The following is a 24160-nucleotide window of genomic DNA, read 5'->3' on the forward strand; positions in this document are numbered from 1 at the left end:
TGCATGCACAGCCAGCCCAAGGTATAGGTGAACTAAGCAGCAGCTAAAGGTCTGAAATGTCACACAGTTGGTGGAAAAACAAATAAAGCCAGAGAGCGTCGATCAGTAAAATGTACTGAATTTCCCCTCAAATAACCAGGATTAACTTTTCGAAAGAAGTCTGCTGAAGATTACGTCCTTCATACTAACTGAAAGGTCCTTCATACTAACTGAAAGGTGTAAATACAGTCCACTGTCCACAAATTGCCATATTCTAACACTTACATACTCATGTATAGAAGCAACTATGCATCCAGGGGACAAAAATAAATAAATAAAGATGCTGGTCTGCTCATAAACATTGATTCATCTTGTAAGCAGCTTCCAAAATTGTACATCTTGTTTTACTCATCTTTAATTATTGTTATATGTTAAATATTAATCACGTAGCTTATTTTGGTCTAAATTTGTTCATGTCACATTTTGTTAGACATCTCACTCCAAGCCCCTCTCAGGTTTACAGTCCTGTTTTTAATTTGACATTTAGAAGCCACTTTTGTGTCATTATTAACTTAGCATGTTAAAATTAAATTTCTTTGGTGTTTCATGAATGAAAAAACAAAGAACTTAGAAATTTGTTGAAAATATCTTAATTTGTTTTATACCAGTAACAACAAATTCACTGAGATTATATAACTTTACAAAATGTTGACTGCTCTGGATTAAACATCAATCCAGTCATTGTTACATGCTTTAACTTTTGTTTTGATTATATTTCCTTGTTGTCTTTTTGTTATTGTTGTTCATTAATTATTATTGTTGTTCATTTAGGAGGCATCCAGAATCCTTAAAGTGAAAGTCATTGCTGGTATTGGACTGGCCAAGAAAGATATACTGGGTGCAAGGTAAGTTGTTTTTCGTCTTTTTTACAATGTCATTGCTTAAATGTAATATTCAAGCAAATGGAAGCTGGCTTGCTATTAAATAAACAATAAGTTTCAGTCATGACACAATAATGGCAGGGGGAGAAAACACACAGCGAACACATGAATGTTGCAAACTCCAAAAAACACAAATGCACCAGAAAAACACTGCAAACAAAAGCTATTGTCATCACAGAAACCTGCACTTAACAAAACATTTATTTCCATCTCTGCACAGTCACATGGTGTCCTGTATCAGTAGAGATGACACAGAGGTTGTTTTTTGTTCTGTAGTTTAGTTCAGAATATTTTTAAACGCATCAGAAAGCTAGAAAACCTGCCACCAGCATCCCACTCGTGGCTCGTCGGATGCTTTTGCAAAACATTGCATCGTAAACAAGAAGTGTTGTGTCTTTGTGATTCTGTTGGAGAATCCTTATTCTTGTGAAATGATTGATGCAAAGGATTTTACCAGTCAGTATCCACAATAGGTACAGTCAAATCACTCAACGCTTAGAACAAAACAGTATGGTCGTGACTCACCTACACCTTCTGTTTTATTGACAAGGAGTCAAGAGACCAGTTCAGTACATCAGTAAGTACTTTTCCAATATATTGCTATAGACTGCTGTTACATTAACATTTAGCCCACTACTGGGTGTACTTTGTCACTTATTCACTATTCACTACTATTTACCAGAATAAAGTCAAACCAAGATCAAGTCAGTGTCTAAACCTTTTGTGTCTTTTCTCCAGGCTTAAAGAGCCAACAAGACTTGTTAAAAAGAACAGAAACACACCTTTAAAAAGGTGTTTTTCAATTGTGTTTTTAAAATTTATTTTGGAACGTAACAGCAAAAATAAATTACGGAATCAGAAACAGATAATTGATTTTTTTTGTGTAAGCGTCATGGCGCAGGAACACTGACATGAGTCTGACTGTCTGACTCTCAGACTCATGGGAAGATACTTCTGGTAAAACTTTGGTGGGTTGCTAACATATTTCCATCTCTTCTATTGGTTTTATGTTGATAATTTACACCTTTTCAAGGCTTACGGACACAATGGTGATTTCTATTTTTGTTGTTATTCTGGGACTTTTCTTCTTTCTTTTGTCTGCAACCTATGTTGTCTTTCGAACGTATTTATTTAACTCTTCAACGGATTTTATGTAAAAGACCTACATGAAGTACAGAAATATTTTTGCATGCATTTGTATTTACTCAAATTATATCTAAGGCATTGCAGTGAAATTATGCAGTCAGGTACAAATGTGCAATCACCTCTCTTTTAAACAGAACCGTTTCACACTAGATGTCACCTCTTACAAAACAATTTACATCCACAAGTAGGGAGTCAATGCAATAAACTAATCCAGTAATTGTTCATATAAAACCAAAATGTATTTAATTACTTTGATCTGATTTAATTGATGAAAATAATATAACCATAAAAACTAAATAAAAAGTTATGTGCAGGTTCTGGTCTGATTTCAAAATAATGAAACAAATACAAAAAAAGTAACATTATTATTACAAAATAACAAATTTGTGCAGAAGAAAAACACCAGTACTGTACAATAATGTCTCCCTGTTAGAACAGTCCAAAGTACTTCCAGTAATAACAACTGCTGTTCATTATATAATCTCCAAATTGCACAATGGCCTGATAGGATAGAAAATAACATGAAGTTTGATTACGATTAATCATCCAGAAGTTATTGCGATAACTGATAATGTTGTTGTTTTGAGACAATTTACTAGTGATATAATGGTAATCTCAACAATCAATAAGCTTTAAATTCCAATGAACACTTAGACAGTGGAATTGGAAGGCATTTTGAATATCCAAAGTAAATAACAAAAAAAACTAATAAAATGAATTATGAAGTCTTAGGAAACAAATTTATCCTTCAAAAAAAAGGTTTAGTTGAAACCAAAACTCCAGGCTGAAGACTATTATCCAGTTTTTGGTAGACAGAGAAAAATGATAAATCATGAAATTATAAAATATTGAGTTTTATTTCAATTTATCATACAATTAGTTGATTTATTGAGTATTGTGACAGGCCTTAAAGCTTCATGATTTAGTGAAGAACTTTGAGAAATTGTACTAAAGAAGGTGTAGCATTACTTGAAAGTGAGATTATATGAGCAGAAGTGCAAAGTATGAAGCACTTCTGGACATTCATTTCAAAGTGTGGTTCTACTGGTTGACTCATACTTATTTTCCAGATTTTTCATTTGCAAAAGCAATTGGACTACTTTGTGTTGGTCAGTCACATTAAATCCCAACATTGAATATTGTGGTTGTAACATAACGTGAAATAGTTCAAGACGTATCAATGGTTTTGTCCTATGCAATACCAGAACACTTCAGCAGATAGGCTTGGGTAATGAATAATGTAATGTGCAAGATGGATGTGGTTTAAATGAACTCTAACGCAAATCATTACCGCAGTAACTGCAGTCATTATCTGAGCAGTGAGTCACCACAACTAATGTGACGGTGTGTTTTTCTTGTTAGAAGTCAAACAAATGATGTTTTGCTTCCACCAGAGATAAATAAAAAATGTTACAGAAAAAAAAAAAAAAACCAAAGCAACTCTTGATTTTTAAATTAGATTTCTGCTTTTCTGTTGCAGTGATCCATACACCAGATTGTCTCTGTATGATCCTGTCAATGGAGAAATCACAAGTCTGCAGACCAAAACCATTAAAAAGGTGAGTAGGTTCAAATAGCACCTGAACTTGCTTCATTTTATGGTATTTGTACAAATATATAGATTTTTTTTCTTATTACATGTTACTTGGAGACTCTGGATCCAAAATGGAACGAAGAATTCTATTTCCGAGTAAGTTCAAATAAATCGACAACATTTTCCAACACCCTCACCGCATTAGCTGGTGCCTTTCTCCAGCTAATGCTCTACAGGTCGCCAGTCTGTCGCAGGGCAACACAGACTAGCCACTAGCAGGGCAACACAGAGACAGACAGATCAAACAACCATACACACACACTCTCACACCTAGGGAGAATTTAGAAAGACCAATTAACCTGACAGTCATGTTTTTGGACTGTGGGAGACACATACACAGGGAGAACATGTGCAGAAAGACCCTGGGGTGGGAATCAAACTCAGGACCTTCTTGCTGCAAGGCAACAGTGCTAACAGTGCAGCCCCTAATGAGAGATAAACTACATAATTTGGATTATGTTTGAAAGCATGTTAAAAATGTGATCAGCCCAGTATCCCTTGTTGGATTGCTAGAGCTGTAACCATTCTGATCTCCAACTTTGTGTTTCAGGTGAATCCCAGAAAGCATCGGCTGCTGTTTGAGGTGTTCGATGAGAATAGACTGGTAAGCTGTTTCGATTTGTTCAGCTTATAATGATTCAATGTATGCTGGTCTTATTTAGAAGCTCTATTTCCCTCTTGGACTCTTGTGCATGTAGCATAGAAATATTAGTTGTTCTTGATTCATGGTAGCTACTGGAGTGATATTATGTTCTGTGTTTTGACACCATAAAACCCAAACAGGAGAATGTGTCACATTTCCATAGATGCAGGTATCCTCTAGTCAGTGCAAGAATGACTTTGCTTTGTCTGCCTGTCATAGATGCAGGAGGCGCCTATTTTGCCATATTATGCTGGATATTGCTGGAAAGTTGTCATAGCTTATTACGCTGTAATGAAGGTCTTCATTACGTGTAGGAAGACAGTTTAAATGTTTTAATTGTTTACTTAGATTGGCTTACCTCAGTTCTTTCCTTATAAGGGTTCTGGGAGAGACCAAATATAGAGGGGGAGCAAAGCACTGGGTCTTTTAGAATTTGATAATTGGATTTATATTTATAAGGCTATTTTTAGAAATGAAATGATTGTGATGAAATGAGGACTGTTTAATATTATGTTGAAGATGTATTGTCTTGTTTGTGTATATGTATTTTGTTTTATCCTGCTTTTTGGGGGCTGTGAATTGGTGCAGCCATTGACTATAAAAGCCGACAGGTTACCCACATACGCTAAGCTGTAAGTCTCGCTTCCTAATGTTTGTGACGGTGGGGATTATGAGCTGTGGATTAAATCTGGAGTTTAGTTCAGTTTAGGTTTAGTTTTGATTCTTAGGCTAAATGTATTGAATGCACACTGTGTTAGCGAGTACTCCGTCATTTAACTTGTCATCCCACTAAACATGATGCAATCATCACATTTGGTTGTATTTTTAAATGTATTGATATTTATTGTCTCTGTCATGGAACTAGCAGTTAAAAATTAGCTCAAGCAATGAGAAAAATCAGTTGTTGGTTAGCAAACATCAGCAATCAGAGTTTAGTGCTATTACCATGAATAAAAGATGTTATCACAATAGTTTCTTCCAATAGTTTGGTAACCTTGAAATCAATGTTACCATGGAACATGGTGACATTAAAAAAAAAAAGAAAGAAAACCTGTACATGCAATCCACGGAAAGCTTGTTCTAGATCAGAGATCCTCAACCTATACGAACCAAGCAACCGCCTATCAAATTCAGTTTGTTTAGAGCTACCAAATCTGTACAAGTCCTTTCACAAACTACCTGCTGTATGAAAATACTTTGTAATTTAATTTATGCAGCAGTTGGTGTTTTAATATGAATAATATCTCACTTTTACATAAAATTGAGAATGAAAACACCTTCTTCATAGAACAGTTTAGAAAACATTATAATTTGCAGTCAATTACCACAATTTATTTAAAAATTCTGTGCAAATGCTACTGAAATCAGACTTTTAAAATTACCTTCATATTTAACACTGTCCTGTAATGTCTGTCCAAAATCATTGAGAGTCACTGTTGACGCCTTCAAGAGCCTTAATCACCTCTATGAGTTTGTGGTGCAGAGTAACAGGCTTTTTAGCAGGTTATCACACATCAGCCCAGGTTCGTCCTGTGGTCAGACCCCTCGAATGCCAGCTTTTCTATGAGACTTCCTCCTGAACGCGTCTCTGTGTGGATAATGGAAACATTGTAAAGCAGTTAGTCAAGATGAACAGCTCAGAAGTCCTGAGTTTCACCCCATCAAATATCGCCTTACGCCTCCTATCTGCATCACTTAGTTTAATTAAATTGTACATTTTCTTTTCTTTATTTCTTTACAGTCAGTAGGAACTCTGTTATAAATATGTTCTGACTTTTTGGGAATATAGAAAACATTATTTATTTGACATAAGCTTTTGATATACCAACGCTTTCATAAATGATTCTTACTGCTTTTTGAGAATTAGTGTTGAATGCAGCCCCATCAGCGCTACATACACTTCTAGTTAACTGGTTATACTGGTAGAATCTGCTCAGCAATTGCCAAGAAATGGGTCTTTAGGTTCCTAGAACAGCAAGTCTGGGCAGAGCCAGCTGTGCTCTGTTTCCCCTTGAATATCCAGTTATATACAAACTGCATATGAATAAATGAGCAACTTTCTGAACAGAGTAATTACAGCTTCAGAATAAGAAGTTATTAGCTCTACTTTTTCTTCCTTTTTAGCTCTTTGGGTTTTTGCATTAATTGCACAGTATTTGTCTCAAAGTGTTAGTCATTTTGACATAATACTGAATTATTCAAAGAACACAACAAATACTGGCAGCTGTTATTGTACTGCATGTGGTTATTGTTTGTAGACCGAGAGGTTTCTGGAATGCGTCACAACATCACATGTTTACAGTCACATGAGAACATGAACTTAGGCGTGGCTGGCTCAGACCTGCCTCGTCACACTCCAGGTAGATTTCATTGAGGGGCGTGTCGGTGCTGTAAAAGTGCTTCTGAGTGTATGTGTTTGTCACTGCTTGCCTAACATTCAAGGAACTTGAAGCAAAATTCCTGCATTCTTTACACTGCAGCCTCACTGTCTCCAAAGGCATAAAAATGTGATATGTGTTTCTATAGAGACTCCATCTTGTATTTATTATCACCGCCTGCATAAACAGATTCAGAAAACATCCTGTGTTTGCAGGTGAAAAATAAATTAGGCGAACAAAATTCACTGAAGTATTTACAAAATTGTTGACTTGTACGAAGTACTCCTTGTTCCTGTGAAGATCACCCTCATTCTGCTTATGCTGATATTTACATTGCCAGTTTCTGGAAGCTAAATGCTTTGTATGCAGGACCCCAGGTGGTAGTTTTATTTGCACACAAACACACTAAAAGAGTATTTTGTCATTAAATAATGCTAAATTAAGGGAATAACCTACAACTTCCAGACACAGATACCGCTCTCTTATCTTCCCACATTCTCAGTTCCTCGACCTGCTGCAGGACTTCAATGGAAAGTTAAATTAAAATCTACGTCATTCATTGGCTACACTCTCCCCCTGGGAAATGAAAAAAATGATTAAATATCAGCATTCTGAGTCATAAACAGTCTTAACAGCAGAGCATTTATTCACCACAAACTGATGTTGAAACAGACAGCACATCCTGTTTCTGTTGCCGATGGAGGATTTGAAAGTTATGGGACTTTATTTGTTTCTTTATCAGAAACAGTCCCTGAACTCCTTTTAGAATGATGTGACATTTAATATCTTCTTTTATTGTATTTATAGAAGTTTTTTTGTTATTTCCAGTTGTAAAACGCATAGAGTCAAGATGTGAAAACTAAAGGAGTGTCATCCATCACTGCTGTGAGAATAATTACTTGATAAACATTTAACTACAACTCCAAGCTTTGAATTGGCAGCACCTCTGTTAAGCAACCAAGTGCAGGCTGGCTACCTGAGCAGATAGCCTGGCTAATGCACCAGCTTGCTGCTCCATAAAGAACAGAACAGCAGTAAGATTAATATACTTAAAAACTACTACGTGTAATCTTATTCTGAATCTGATAAAGGTAATAATCAATAAAAATTCCATGAAAATGAGCAAATGAAAGTCAGGCATTGCTTTTCAAACATTCTTCAACAGAATTACTTCAAAAAATAAACCATCATTGTTTCATCAACCAAGGAGTACCAACAATTTTGTCCATGTGTTTATATATGGTGAATGATATTTGTACTTTCTTCCAAATATCATCAACCAGAGAAAGCTGGCAAAAAGCCCACTTCTTTCAATGGTATGGTGGTTGATATGCATAATTTCAGGAAATAAATAGACCCATTAGGCGGAATTCTTATTAAATAAAATTTCCCCAATGGTTACTTGGTTCTTATTGTTTCCAAGCTGTTGACGATGTTATTGTAAAGTTCTTGTATTGTTAATATCCATATTTAGGCTCCTGTATTATCATATGGTTGCCACATCACAGTCACCATCATGTTTGGAAAATGGGTTATGACTCTCCTTGCTTCCTCCAATGAGTCATGTCCTTATCCTGGCTGTGACTCCTACTATTAAACATTAACCTGAAGCTGATTTGGAAGCAGAGTAATGGCCTAAAATAAGTCGGCCACTGTCCACAATAGACTGCCATTAATAAGTTGGACTGTCAACATCTATGAAGAAGAAATAAGACCAGCATAGACTGCTACATGAGGTGTCATATAACCAGTGTCATACCACTTTAATGTCGCAATGATCACACTTCTTTCATCCCTCTGTCTTTTCCAAACGGTCATACCCAATTCTTGCAGAGGGTGTTTGACTATCTTTGTGTGCTTGTATTGTGCATCTTTTCCAACTTGAACCTCGCTGTAATGCAGAATTACACTGTTATTCATTCTGTTTGATTTCCTGTAATTCAATAGCAGTGGGTAAAACTATTTGTGGGGGGCACAGAGCGGCAGAAACATTAGTGGCATAGCAGCAGCAGGACTCTCAAGTTAGCAGCCAGAGCTTCAATCTAGGATTCAGTGTGGAGGACTGCCATGGTTTTGTTTGGCTGGCTTTTTCGTTTTTAAGTTTTAGTTTAGCATTGCTTTCTGTGTAGGGCAGAGGCTCCTTCAAGAGGGTCGATTCAGCTTCAAGGGTCGCCTGTTTGGGTCATCTCTTCAAACCGAACCAATGGCCTGCTAAAAGCTGAGATCAGCCTGCAAAGGAATGTAGCTTGTCACTGGAGCTATTTTGGCAATGCACAGCCACTAATGATTGAGATCACAGAGTGCGGAACAGTTGCTTTCGTCCACTTTTTTTTCCTACCAGCAAGTTTGATCATGCACCTCTCACCAGCACTGCAGGGATTAGAGAGTTAAACAAATGGCACGTCAGCTCCGCTTGCATTTTGCGTCAAGACGAAGCAACACGGACCCCCTCTCTGAAAGCCTCAGCTGCCATGGTGAGGAGAGCAGAGTCGGTGTGTCAGCGCACGGCCCCGCAGAGAATCTGGCGCACAGCTCAGTCCACTTGAAGGTGACTCCTCTGTCACCAGAGTTTTCCACCAGTCAAAGCTCTTCAGTCTTCATATCCAGGGTCAACTCCGGAGGCTGCAACAAGAAGAGCATTCTGCAAATCTCACTGCAGCCGTGCGGAAAACCAAGCGGCGAGTTGGAAGGGAGCGTGGAGGATGGAGAGGCCGGTGTTGGTGTTGGTTCTGACGGAGGATCATGCAATAGCAGCATGGCCAGCGACGCCGGGTACTGCAGCAGCAACAGCATCTTTGAGCCAGAGCTTCCAGAAAAGCACAGGAGCAGCCAGGAGAGGCCCCTGGTCTGCCGCAGGTCCAAGGTCCCATTGCGGCGGTGCTCCTCCCTAGTCATTATTCCAAGGAGCCCTTGCAGTACACCGCCTGCATCTCCCGTAGGCTCTACGGCTCTGTTTGCTCTGCCTCCGTTACGGGGATCTCATCAGCCGGTTCTCCAGGCACCTGCCAGTGAATTCCTCCAAACAGACGAAGAAGTGTCAAGTAAAGAGCCCAACGGCCCTTCTGTAAGTGGCCACAATCAACCAAAAGGAAACTACTCATCCGAGTTTAGGGACTCAAAACACACGGTGCACTTCAACATCCCGCTAGAGGATGAACCAAAATGTAAACTGGAGGACAAGACTGCAGTTATGGAGCAGTCATCCAATCTTCACTCTAGCAGCGTGATGCTACGCTTTGCCCACCAGAGACCAATGGCATCGGCAAAACGAGCCGCATCTTTGGCTTCGGGCAGTTCACAACTCCCCGATGCTCATTACCGGGCTGGACTCTCTGAGAGACAAGGCGAAGCCCACAAAAAACTCTATCGGAGTACCTCCGCTTGCCTGTTTTCCTCATCTAAGCAACCTGAGAAAAACAGTAGGGTCTGTTCATCAGGGAAGGGTCAAGGGAAACATTGTCATCGTGCCATTCAGAGGAGCTTTTCCCTTGAGGTGCCTTACGCTAACACCGGGATTTCATGTCACGTTTCAAACCCAAAGCTCAGCAGCCGTCTTTCTCCACATGTACACATTCATTTGTCTCCTTGCTGCCCTGCAAAGGTTCCCGCTTACCCCGACAACTTCAAAAAGAGCCTCAAAGGAAACAGGGAGGTGAGTGTTTAGATATACTGATGTTTCCTGACTGTAGAAAAACTCACGACAGTTGTTTTTTTTCTTTGAAGAGGCAGTCGCATAATGGCTCTTTGACAGAGCTCTGTGGATGTGATGACAATGTTGTTAAACTAGTCAAAGCGGATTCCACATGGTTTGGGTTCGACTTGTCACAATACCTTCCTGACTGCTGCTTTTACATACAGAACCAAAGAACAAGCTTTTATAAATAGAAATAACAAATGCAGATATATTATCCAAGTTTTAATTCTACTTTACTTTCTCCTTCTAGAGTCTATGAAACTCAGTGTTACCCTTTATGCTGCTTATAAGAGTAACTGAGAGCGTCTAAGTCATGTCTTTAACAAGCTCAGTGTGGACAAACATTCACAGGTGTTCAGTTACATTACAGTAAATCCATCAGGACATTAGTTTCCAAGAACCGTTGAAATAAGAGAGACCAGCTCCCCTCCATCTTGGAGGTCCTTTACGTCTGTGAAAACTCAACTTCAGAATAATATTCTTTTTTCTCCTCATTAATCTGATAACCCTATGAATGATTAACGTATTTACCATGGTTATTTTAAGTGTTGGGGAAACGCGGTGCCTCCTTTGCCGATATAAATAAGGCGGCTCTGAAATATCCCCTCCGACTCCAGATAGTCTGGTGGTTTGAAGCACGGCCGGCTCCTGTGGATTCAAATTTAACAGCATGATACGAGAGCAGCCATGCCAGCCATCTGTGGACACGTGCGTGTGCGTGTGTGTGTGTGTGTGTGGGTGTGGGTGTGGGTGTGAGGCAAAGAGTGTTGGCCTTTCCCAGTAAACGATCGGTGGTGTGTTGGCTTCCCTGTGGGTCCCCTCGACCCCACTAAGCAGTGTTTGTGAAGTATCAGGTGTCGGTCTCGCCTACATTTAGCAAGCTGTCAAGAAAGAAGGCCTACCTGAGTAATTTGTCTTTTCCTGAAACGTTTTTTGGACTTACACACTGAATACTGCCTCATTATTACCTCTGATACTATTAAGGTAACAGTTTGACTTGGTAGGTGAGCAACACATCACTCATAGGTTTTGTTAAACATCAGTTTGTATTTTGTACACCTTTACCCAGTTAAGTCACAATTTCTTTAGGTTTCTTCGTAGGTATTACTCTTTTGAGAGTTACTCTATGTCAGCGTTTCAATGAAATCGTATATTTTCTCCAGTCATGAACAGCCTATTTGCCACAAAACAAAGCATTTTCAAAAACCACTAAAATGTTCCATCACACCATTCTTATATTTTCAAATCAGTTGAATACGGTGCCAAAGAAAGAATTGGAGAAATGGTAGATTTCTCTGGTTTAAAGGAACTGAAAGTAATGCACTACAGATCAGCTATCTGAAAGGAGGTTTGTGTCTTTTCCGTTTAGAAATGCAAATGGTAAATATATTCAGACACAATATCTGCATTGCCACCAACTGCAGACCTGCTGCATAATTACTAATTAACCAGATGAAATAAACTTTTTATAGTCTGAGTATGGAACAAAAGCTGGTTTTATTGCTGCTCACTGTTTGACATTTTCCCTTCCTTAAAATAAAATAGTCTCTCATGAAGACCTAAATTAACTTGTTATTCTATAGAGAAAGCTGCTGCCTGAAATGTTTTCTTCAGTCTGTGCATCACATTTATAATAACACATGAGAACATCATAACTGTAATAATCAGTGTTTGTGTATTATGCTTCAGTATTAATCATAGTTGGTTTTCTCTTTTACATAGAAGCTGTTACATGATGTTGTAGATTTACATTTTACTCTCGATAATTATGCTACGATCACAGTGACATCTAACAAATGTAACTAATAGTTCAAATATACAAGAGGCGGGAAAAGGGAACAAAAAGTACATCAAGCTTCAATTCTCTAATTACAAAATGTCTAAATTAGCTCTTTGTTAAACATCTCTACTTTTTCCATATAATAATTATTGTTTAACATGGTGTTCATGCAAAAAGATGGTAAAATGGTCACTTTGTTGCAGACTTACAGCACCGTTTAGAAAAACATCAAATTCAGATGCTTTCCCCTTCAGGTTGCTTGTAATTACACTTGCAGTGCTGCAGCGAGCTGTGAGGTTTGAATAAACCTTCAGCTTTGCTCCTCTTATCTGGTTTGCCATCATAACTACATGTGCAAAGTTAACGAACAACCACATGTGGCTGTTACACAAGTGAGGTGGAAATCATGACTCAGATCCCATTTCTACTTTGTTTTTTGGACGGATCTTTGTCATAATTTTGAAAACCATCTTTAAGCAGTTATAGATCAGTTTACATTGTCTAATTGGCTGTAATCTCATCATACAAATGAATAATCTTGAGGAATTTAGCTTTTAAGGCACTGGATAGTGGATTTACTGAAGACCTTTGTAGGAGGATATGGTTTTGTTATGTCATTTGGTACAAATTCCTGCAGGAATGTTCTTTAAAGACGTCGCACCCCTATTAGGAAAAATGCCCTCCCCAACTCCAACATATTATTTTCCAGCCACCATTGTGGAAAAGAGTGACCTTTCCTTCCTATTGGACTTGAACTAATAATGTTTATATGACACATTTTCCATGAGAAAATTAAGGTTGAAGTCGAGTGAACAAGCGGATCTCAAACCGTGACACACGAATCTGACGACATTCAGGATGGATCGTCGCCACACAGTTTAGTTTGCCCGCTCTCATAACATTTAACTGGGCAGCTCTTTCTCCCACCTGTCAAGCAGTTTGTCATTGCACATGTAAGACATATTTCTGAGCATGCAGGTTGCCTCCAGCTTATACGGTTTATGATCTGGTCCTAATGTCACCCTGTAAACTGAGCAGCATTTAGTGTCACCTGAATCTTCAGGGATGCCCTGAATAGAAATTTATCTATCATTATAATTTTAATTTAAGCACTTGGTATGCATCCAGAGCTTCTGTCTCGTCTTGTTGATGTTTTTAAATCTGCTTCACCAGGGAAGCTTCCAAGAAAAGGATATGAAGAGTTAAATGATGGGTAGCAGATGGTAAGCACTATTGTTAGTGACATTTTACTAAATTAGCCAGCAAAGTATTTAGTCCAAGCATGTGTGGCAGATTTGAATGCGCTGACATCTATTTTTTATTTATTTATTAAGCAATATATGAGTAGACCTGTCACAGTAATCAATGAATCAATTAATCACATGATAAATTAAAACAAACTCAATTATTTATCATTCATCTCTTTTTTTTTCTCTTTCTACCAAAACTCAAGGATAAAAGTCTTCAGTTTGGTGCGTTGGTCTCAACTTGCCCATTTTTTCATCACCAAGACTTCAAAATTAATTTTATTTGATGTTTTATTTATTTTGAATATTCAAAATCTCTTCCAGTTCAAGTGTTAAATGTTCATTAGGGTTTAAAGTTTATTGCCCTTTTAGAATGTGTTCTTGCATTATTATTTTGCCATTAACATTAAATGACTTAAAAATGATCTCAAATCAACAATATTATCGCAATAACCTCTGGAACAATTTATTGTCTAGCAAAATTTGTTATTGTGACAAATTCTTTCACAATAACAAACAATTACATATAATTGTTTGTACAAAACAAATAGGACAAAATGCCAAATTATTTGTAAAGCATTTTACAAATGGCTATTAACTACACAGTGTTGTACAGTAGCCTTAAAATTACAGACTTAAAATGCTATAAAAAATGATTGCCAACAAAAAATACATTCATCTAATTTAATTTTGTTTGTTTTCCAAGAATAATCATGCCAACAATTATTGTAGAGTTAGATCAAATAAAGCGCATGAAACAAAGAAGGATAAAATGCCATAAAAAATCAATAAAGCAATAAAGTCTGAAAATGGAAAGCATTCAACGTGTATAAATCAAAACCAAAAGCAAAAGCAAAAACATGGCTTTCATAAGAGCAGCTTCATTACTCAACCGTTTTTTTTCCCATTCTGTCCAGCTTTACTGGAAAGAATAAACGCCACTTCCTCAAAAGCTGCTGCTTTATTGGTTGAGCTACAGTGAGGCTCAATCAGGTTTATAAACTCTGCTCACAGATTACTGCAGTCGTTCTGTGTAATCTGGTTTCACTAATTTTATATGCGTTTGAGATTTGTTTTGTGCCCATAACGATTTGAGAATATTTCCCCCAAATTACACAAAAAAATACTAATTTTGAGTTTATTTGTATAAAATGAAAATGCAAACAACTTAAGCAACAGAGTTCTTATGTGAAACGCAGGCTTTATAATTCATAAAGCCTGCAAAGAAGGCTTTATGAATTAAGTGGAAGGGTGTGTGTGAAGGTTGTTTCTCCTCAAGCTGTATGAATTCATAGCCAGTTATATAATTAAGTATCCATTAAGTTACCACTTCCTGGCTTCTTGGAAGATACATCCACTGCAGTATGGAAGCTCATGTTTTAAACCAGGCATCCATTATGCTGCCGCTAATTCCCAGTCCAGGACCTTCAGGTCCAAAACAGAGTTTCAGACATTTTTCGGACAACCACAATGCCCTAAAAATGGTTAAAAACGTTAAAAATGTCTCTGACTCACCTGTCCATCCTGTAAGTTGCGGTAAGTTAGGAGACGTTTATTGACAAGACAAATATGTGAATGTTAAACTGCTCTCTATCCTTATACTAAGTATCATTTATATAGGTCTTTAGGGTCCTCTTGACATAGTGCTATACAGGCCATTTGTCATCTAACGCACAAAATGTTTCACTGCAAAAACAAAATCTTACCACCAATTATAGTTTCTGGTGCACATAACTTACTACACTTAAAATAAGATAAAACTAAGTTCCAAGTAATTTTTCAGCAAGATAAATGAGCTTATTTTAATAATGCTGAATATAGTTAAGAAGTACCAGCTTCACTGGCAAATTTTTCACTTGAAACAGGGAAATGTATTGTTACAAGTGGACAAAAATCTGCCAGTTCAATAAATCAAAGAACTGACTTTAAAACAAATCCTGCTGAAAAGTTACTCATAAGTTAGTTTTGTTTTACTTCAAGTGTAATATTGCCAGCAAGATAAAAATACTTCATTTTGTCTTTTTGTGGTGTTTCTTTTTCATTTCAGGAAAATAAGAATACAAAAGAACTAAACCTGCAAAACAACAAAATGTGTAAAAAAAAAAAAGTGGAAAAATTACCTACTTCCTGTTTTTCACATTTAAAATCTGCTTGTTAAAACCCTAACAATTGTTGATTTATGCCATAAAATATATTTTTTACAGGCAAATCCAGTTCATTTAAAAATAATCAAGATGTATTTTAGGAGGCGTTTGTTTCCCATCACTCCTTGTAAACATAAACATTATGTTCTATATGCTTCTACAGCCACAGTAAATACTATAAACAACACAATCTAGTAAATTGCAGGGTGTGCCTGAAGAGAGTGACTGTAAATAAACTTGGTCCGAATGGCACGACTCTCAGTCCTGATTAAGCTCCTGAATATTCATCATTCAATATCCAGCTGCCAGTTAGAAATGGAAAGTTTCCTGAAGGAAACGTCACGGTTGTTGAAATGCAATAAACCGCACTCTCCTGTAATAAGACTTGCAATATAAAACTTCAGATAAATGTCTTGTAAGAGGTGAGTAAGTAATATGACGCTATACAGGATTCACACGAGTGCTTGAAATACTTGACAATGTTTGAATGACAACTTTGGAAAGCGCTTGATCTTCAAACTGCACAGTTTTGTAAATAAGTACAATCTACTTTATTTTCATTTGGAAACGTTATTTACAGTTGAAACCAGATATTGTCATACACATGGTAAAGATATTTTTTTGTTGAATTAAACAAAACTTTTCTTGTATTAAGTCATTTAGAATCGCCCAAATTATTTCTATTTTGAAAATGCTAGAAACGTAGCGAGAAAATGTATTTATTTATTCTTTTAGATTTTTTTCATGTGTTTTTAGCATTAATTTGAGCAGGAAGGTAGTTTATCTTAACACGACTTATTTGGCTTGTTTCACTGTCAATAATGTTTTGATTTGTGTAATTGAAATGAAAGTTGGCTTGTATTTTATACGTCAAAGTTACTGAAATGAGAGAATTTTTAGTGTTTTGTTCTCAGACCAGTCGGCTGTGTGACAAAGACATTTCAAAACACAACATTTTGCAAAGTTTTAGTTTACTTTCTCCCTGCTGCAGAAAGTAGAATATTATCTCAAGAGACATCATTAACAGCAGTAATAAATTATATTATGTACTAGTGAGTTGGAACGGTCTTTTTTTAGTTTATTTTGAAAAACTTTTATAAGGTAGAGTTTGAAAGCTTCCCTTGATGCTTGAAAAGTGCTTGAACTCTGATAATGATCTAAAACAATGCACATGCAGTTTTAAAGTCACTTTCTGAGTTTTCGGTAAGATGAACAGGAGCGTCTTCCTCTTCACCTGTTTCTCTCTGGTGGTAATTGAAGGCAGGAAGAACCAGGTGTGTCTATTTCCGTACATGTATTCACTGGTCCCACAGTTGGACAGTTTGACCTGTCGGGGGTGTCGACTCCCGCTGTGCATTGTGCTCCCCTGCCAGGCTGCAGGACCGCCAGGCGGTAAACATATCCCGTGTTGAGAGCGGTGACACGGCATCTGGCTTATGCTACAGTATTTGATCCTGGGCTCTCTTATAATAACACGGAGCAGTTATTTATTGAGAACCGATAAACACATTCCTCCCAGATGAAGTGGAGATATATACAGAAATGCACTGGATCAAGTGATTGTGGTTGTTCAATAATGGGCGATAGTGTGTTTGAGCTACTTCTCTGTTTACTGTAACATGAGACATCTGCTGAGAGGGAGAAGGATGTTTAGAAAAGTGGCAGAAAGCTTCCCAATCAATTACTGCCTGCCAATTCTGTTCCTACCACGTATTTGACTGTGATAAACTTCGAAGTGGTTTAAGTAGAACGATTTGGTTGATGGTCTTGTTGATGTTTGTTTTGGAGATGGATCTCATGTGTCCCCTTGTCTTTCCTTTTCAGACACGTGATGACTTTCTTGGACAGGTGGACGTTCCTTTAAATCAGATACCGGTGAGTTCTTGTCTTTAACGAGGTGTGATAACCCCGGCGGCTGGTTTAATTTCACTTACACTCCAGATCATAATTGTAAAACCAAGTGAGCTGCATTCACATTTTTCACTGCCAAGTTTTAAGAAAAAGCAACATTAGCAGAAGACAAAACATAGACTGGATGAATTATTGAAGATGAGATTTAAACTCAGACAGGCTGATCTAAGTTACAGATCTTAACCACAGAAACTCCAAAACTGAACAATGCACAATGTTTTGTTTGAGTAGCCCCGCTGTTATGATTTCACTGCAAAGCTCAAAACCTTATGGAGTATTTTTAATGCAAATATCTTTGTACACTTGAAATAAAAAAAAAAACTTCCAAATAACTTTTCAGGAAGAAATAAGAGCTTGTTTTAAGTCAAAAGTTTCTTCATTCTTTCAAAAATGCTAGTTCAGATTTAAACAGATTTTAACATTTTCAGTCATATGAACGTAAACTTTAGATAAATTGACTAATTTTGTCTCATGTATTTCAAAGCTCTTCTTAAAATTTGTTAGCTTATTTCAGGGTGTTAAATTTTATTTGAGAAATTCTTTACTCCGTGTTTTTATTTTAGTAAACTCTTGCATTTAATATGTCAATTACGGCTTCTGCTTGTTCAAATTGATTTTGTAAGAACATCCCCTGAAAGGCAAGCAGCAATTCAATAACAGTACTGCCAAGAACACAACGTACGTGTGAAGGATGTGTAATAAATATTATTTACAGAAAACACAAAATAACTTAAAGTGACACATAAAGCAGCAGAATAAACCATCAGGACAGGGACACTCAGTGTTCACATATCCTGACTGTTCCTGTTTTTTGGATATTTTTTTAAAGATGAGCAGAACAGTATGTGTTTTGTTTTAACTGTACGGTCTCACCTGTGTCTTCATGTAAACATAAACATGTGTGCCCTTATTCTGGTGTCTGTTCCACATCGCTTTCTTCAGTTTTGAAAACACGGCCCGCTGTGTTTATGCTACGTCTCTGCTTATGTTTAATTGTAAACACAAATTAGCCTTCATTATCCAACGCCACCATCATTCCACGTTGCCATGTCTTTAAAAATACTGGTGTTACGATGCCACGTTAAGGAGTGGGTTAAAGTTCTATGCTTTATTTTTGTTGCTTTTGTTTCCTTTAGACAGAAAATCCTAACGCACAAAGACCATACACATTCAAGGATTTTCTGCTCCACCCACGAAGGTTTGCATTTCATCACACTTTCATTTTGCCTTTGAGCATTTCCCCATTTCTTGGCTTCATCTAAACATGTTTTCTGTTTTGTTTTCCTTTCTTCTTGTTTTTTTTTTCTTTCCTGGCCAGCCATAAGTCCAGGGTCAAAGGTCATCTGCGTCTCAAAATGACCTACCTGCCGAAGAACTCAGAAGAGGAGACGGCAGATCAGACAGAGGACTCGGATGTAAGCTTGTGCTTCATTTAGTTTTTTTCCTGCAGTGATGCAACATCTGATCGGACAAAAATCCGATCAGATTCGACTTGTGAATATCACATGTTACTCTGAATATTTAATTAATTTTTTCTTTTTGTTTTTTAGCTGAATTTTAGTTTTATTTTGTATCCAGAGTGTTGATTGTGGTTGGCCAGTATTTATGTCTGTTTTCATATAAGCAAAAACTCAATAAATATATATTTTAAAAAAGTTAATAGTACCTAAGAGGAGATGCAGATTTACTGATTTTTATTTGTAAAAACTTAAACCATGAATAACTTTCCAATCTCTTGACTAATATGACATAGAAATAAAAACTGTAGTTTTCCGCTGAGTGATTCAAACGTCCCTCTGTGCCGCTGTGCAGCCGGGCTGGGATCTTCTGGATCAGGACATGTCGGGCCCCAGGCAGAGCCAGCTGCTGCCTCCTCTTCCTCCTGGCTGGGAGGAGCGACAGGACAACCTCGGCAGAATCTACTTCGTCAACCACGTGACCAGAACCACGCAGTGGTACCGGCCCACCATGCAGTAGGATATCCTCCGCGCCTCCATGAGTGACATCGTTTCCTCAGATTCATTCCCGATAGATGAGAGTTTTTGTTTCTGTTGAACGAAGGCAGAGCAACGGGGAGAGTCACCAGGCGCAGAACAATAACACAGATGTGGAACCTGCCTTCATTACACGCAGACAGATCTCAGACCACGATGAGAACGCCACGCCGCAGGAGTCTCCAGAGGTAACACCATTCTGCTTCCTGTCCACTCCCACAGTGTTGTTTTTTAAAGAAACTCTTAATTTTTATTCTTCAAAACAAGCAAGCTTTTATTGCTTTTTGACAGAAAACAAAACTCAATTAGAGAATTATGAAAAGGAGACTTTAACTGGACTCCATGCTCTGGATCATTTCAATAAGATTAAAGAAACGCCAGCTACCACGATTCTTCATTCATAGAAGAAGGATCACCTGCGTGAAAAGAATATTACTGATTAGGGCTGGGCAATAAAATCATTTTTATCAATTAACTGAATTTTTTACTTTTGAGTCTTTAATTTGTGGTAAATCGAGATGTTTTTCACCAAATGGCTCCTTGGGTTTCCACAAATTAAAGTGATTCATTTTGTTTGGCAGAGCTGTTTTACAGCTTCTCTTTATTTGGACTTTGAATTCAAATGAACTCTACAACAGGATATTAAAACCTTGAGGTCTTTCTTTTATTATTATGAGCTTAAAGTCATAATGTCATAAAAATAAAATTGTAATTCAGAAGAAATTTTATCAAAACACCAACATGAAAAAATACAACAAAAAAAATAAATAAATAAAATCTTGTGAAGTTATAATTGATCAGTTTTACAGATAATAAAATAATTAATATTTTGACACATCTGCATCAAGTTATTATCAGTATTAGGACTTTGAAGCGAAAACTGAGCCTGTTTCCAAGAAACCACAAAGACTGAGATGGTTATATTGATATCCAGAAGCTTTTTTTCTAATCAAAACTAATTTTTTCTCCTAATTTTAAGATATTCTGGTAAAATTGGATCTTTATTTTTCTAATATTATGACTGTATTCTTATAATTAAACAAAAGTTCTCATAGCCTGACCCTAATACTCCATCATAAAACTCCATCTAGTTCAGAAAAGAAAGATATAAATCAGATCTGATATGACAAAGATTTTATTTTTAAGCCATGCTGCACAGCCCTATTGCTAATCCATTAAGCTACATGACGACTTGCTAATGCAGTGGGAATTTAATTGACTCTGCCAACACATAACGTTCTGTAATGAAAATATTTGTCTCTCAGCACATTTATCGTATCACTTCAACTCACAATCATGCAAGTTAAGAAAAGTTAATGGATATCAGTGACTCTGCCTTGCTGCTGTAAAGTAATAAATAAAAAAACACATATTTAATATTATTTAAGAGCTTTTACCCAAATAACATGAGTCATTTTGTTTTTTTTCTTCTATCATCTGAATGTTTTTTTACCCTTAGGTCTCAATTGTTTTTTGAATGATTTAATGAAAGTTTTAACTCTAGGTGTAGTCAGCTCCACCTTAATGAAAGCGATGACTTTCAGCTCATCATAAGACTTTAATCTTGATACACGGTACAACCCTTTGGTCTGATGCTTAAAAATAACACAGAGGCTCTTATGTAATACTTTTCATACTTGTTTATGACACTTCATTAAATTTATTTTCAGAAGTCACACATTTCCTCATGAAAACTTAAACTCTATCTCTTCTAAAGGCTTATGTTGCCTCCAGATTTATCAGTAGATGTGCAAAAAGCTCCAAGATAAGTTATCATAGATCATGCTCTATGAGCATAAGCTGCAAACCTGTCACGTCAGCATGTCAGGCAAAATGCTGATGGAAACAAATAACAGCGAGTGACGATCTGATCAGCCTGGTGGAAACGACACACTCCACAGATTTAACTCCAGACTTTACAGGTTTTAAGAAAAAACAAATGCAGAAAGGAAGAGACTTAATCTTGTTTGGACCTGAAATAGTCTTCCAGTCTGTGGGATTAATTGTTTAAATAGTTTCCCACTTAACAAACCATTTTATTTATCAATAACAGTATGATGTTGTGTTGAGAAAATGTTATTGTTCAAACTGGATTAAAAATGTAATATTTCTAACAAAACCCCAAAAAAGCTAAATTAACTTTGACCTCCTGCATTTATGTGGTGCCTTAAAAACATTGGAATAAATGATTCTTTATTTTGAAGAGCGTTCTGATTAAACTCCTGTTAGTGTAGACGCCTCAATAATAAGTAGTTAGGGGCCCACATCTTACGTAGCATTATTGACTGGGATCAATAGAAACACAGTTGATTACCAAATGTGTTTGTTTTTGAGGAAAATGTTGTATTCATGTCAGATTTTTAACTGGACCACATCGACGATGTGTTAGTAAAAGTTGCAGACGACATGTTGTGTTACTGATGCATCTGATACTTTTAAATGTGAGGCACGATGATCTGGTGAACTTGTTTAGGTGTTTTGGGTTTTCCAGATCATAGAGGTTTTATGTTGCAGAGCGGCATGACTCCATGGAGTTCCTCAAGGCTCCATTCCTGAGCCTCAGCTCAACAATATCTATATGCTTACTACATAAACTTATATTTCTGTTTCCACATGGACTTGGTACCTTACTCTCGCTAAGTGTGTCTGTAATTAAAAAATGAATGAGTAGGGAATTGTTTCTTATACCAAGAAGGTTCAGCTCTTAATCAGGCTTTTTTTGTTTTGAGATCTTGTGACATTGTGGCCTTTTGGTCAGGAGCTCAGTTAGTGTCTTGTAGCACGAAGGTTTTTGGTTTGAATCCTTTCTGCATGGTGTTTGCATGTTCTTCCTGTGCTTGTGTGGGTTTTTTCTGGGTACTCTGCTTCCTCCCAAAGTCCAAAACAGTCCAACAAAGTCTGTCCGGTTTGACTTTGTGTGTGTTGAAGCATTAAATTTAAAATGTCTTTATTGGTCTGCTTAAAGTCCTTGTACCTACTACACTCTGCAGACAGCGTCCTGAAACCACAAAACTGTTGGCTCCTTAAAATCAGAAAACACGACAGTTTCAAAGTACAAGAACATTTTATGAGTTTATCTGAATTTTATCAGTGTCACTTCTTATCTAAATGAAATTTTTCTTACTGTTTTTTTGTTTTTAAAGTATTTTTCTGTATTTCATTATTTCCTACTAAGCATTACTTTGTGTATGAATCCTTTGCTTTTCAACCTCAAAGTTTCTGCCTCTTGTGCTCCAGAGCTGGGAGATCATCACAGCGGACGAACCCACTTTGTTCCCCAGAAACCATCAGCTCAGATCAACCTCGCCCAGTGAGCCGCCGGCGTTCTCGTCGTTCAGTGACGAGAACAGGAACCTTCGCGTTTCCCGATCCACGACGAGAGAGCTGCGCAGTTCACAGAATGTGAGAAGCACGAGGTTCCTCTTACTGAAATTTATAAACAGACTAATGAGAGCCATCCGCTTCCACTGAGAAAGGAAGGGAGGGAGGCTGAAAGCTGATCTGCATGATAACAGATTTCATGTCTGCTGCCGCAGAATCACATGAGTAACTCCAACCATTCCAGCCTCAGAGAAAGTTCTCAGACTTCTGCAAGAGAGGAACAACCTATCAGTCCTGTGGTGGGTATTTTCTGCCTCCTCAAAAGGGCGACTAATCCGGTTTTACTTCATCACACGCTAAACTATCAGTGCCTCTGCTCCGCCTCAGCTCTCACAGCTGGTGCTCCTTCTTTCCCTGCTATATAGTTGAACTCGATGTCTGTCCAGAAGGAAGGCGTTACTGATCAGTGTTGTTCATTCATGTTGTTCAATAGTCACTTCCCTCGTCACCTCAGTTACCTCCAGGCTGGGAGGAAAAGCGTGACAATAAAGGAAGACGCTACTACGTCAACCACAACACCCGAACCACCACATGGGTGCGTCCAGTCATTAAGGTACAAACTTTATTATTTATACTGAGGTATAAATAAGTAGAGATTCACACCCTTAAGTGAAGAAAACGTCACACAGTAACTAATAGCAGAAGTTTATTTTTTTGTTTATCTGACAAAACTATGAGTGGGATTTTTTTTTAACTCAATTAGTTGCTTGATCTCTGTTCTGTGTTTCTCTCGTAAATTTGACGCCCAAGCAACATCAGCAAACAGTAGATCCTCTCTTAATTTTTGCTTTAAAAGATGTTCTGATGGGACCCGGCAAAATATTAGTGTGGTGTGCAAGTTTTTGCAGAAAGGAGCTGCCTTATCAGCAAATCTCTCCAAGCCTTAAATATAATCTGAATGCAAAACATGCTGCATCACGTACAGACGTCCCACATTATGTTTCCTGAAACACTTGAAAGCTGAATGGCTATAATAACGCTTCTCACAAACCTTAACAGATTAAAAACAAATATCTCGTGTGTCTATTTATTGAATAATTTAGCAATAAAAAAGATTTTTGAATTGAAAATATTTATTTTGTCCATGTATGTTTTTTTTGTTTTTTTTAAATGCTTCCCACTACTGAACCAAACCAACATGTAGAATCAATCCCATCCAGTCTGCTTTTACTGGGTTTAGGAGATCATTAATGGGGCAACGCCAGTCAAATGAACTTGGTTAACAAATCAGCTGGAAGTCTGGCCTTCTCGATAGAAACAGACGTTTTACAGTTTGCTTTATGGGAAACTTTTGGGTTTTCTGTTAGCACAATGCAAATGTCGGCCTG

At 37.3% G+C, this 24160-nt stretch overlaps 1 protein-coding gene across 3 annotated transcripts in view; it reads left to right on the plus strand.

Annotated features, from left to right (window-relative positions):
* Nucleotides 1-24160, plus strand: part of nedd4a (NEDD4 E3 ubiquitin protein ligase a) — a 34212-nt gene that overhangs the window by 896 nt on the left and 9156 nt on the right. The window contains exons 2-14 of one of the 3 annotated variants that reach the window (XM_055036969.1): nt 811-884; nt 1471-1497; nt 3547-3625; nt 3718-3756; nt 4211-4264; nt 17371-17421; nt 18594-18655; nt 18776-18872; nt 19270-19430; nt 19519-19639; nt 22689-22853; nt 22988-23071; nt 23266-23385. In XM_055036969.1, the coding sequence (XP_054892944.1) occupies nt 811-884; nt 1471-1497; nt 3547-3625; nt 3718-3756; nt 4211-4264; nt 17371-17421; nt 18594-18655; nt 18776-18872; nt 19270-19430; nt 19519-19639; nt 22689-22853; nt 22988-23071; nt 23266-23385 (1134 nt within the window). Of the gene's footprint in view, nt 1-810; nt 885-1470; nt 1498-3546; nt 3626-3717; nt 3757-4210; nt 4265-8231; nt 10334-17370; nt 17422-18593; nt 18656-18775; nt 18873-19269; nt 19431-19518; nt 19640-22688; nt 22854-22987; nt 23072-23265; nt 23386-24160 lie in introns of those variants that run through there. The other 2 variants (XM_055036970.1, XM_055036968.1) reach the window with 2 other exon arrangements.

This window comes from Poeciliopsis prolifica, unplaced genomic scaffold (assembly GCF_027474105.1).
Source record: "Poeciliopsis prolifica strain line A6 unplaced genomic scaffold, Auburn_PproV2 SCAFFOLD011, whole genome shotgun sequence".
NCBI lineage: Eukaryota > Metazoa > Chordata > Actinopteri > Cyprinodontiformes > Poeciliidae > Poeciliopsis > Poeciliopsis prolifica.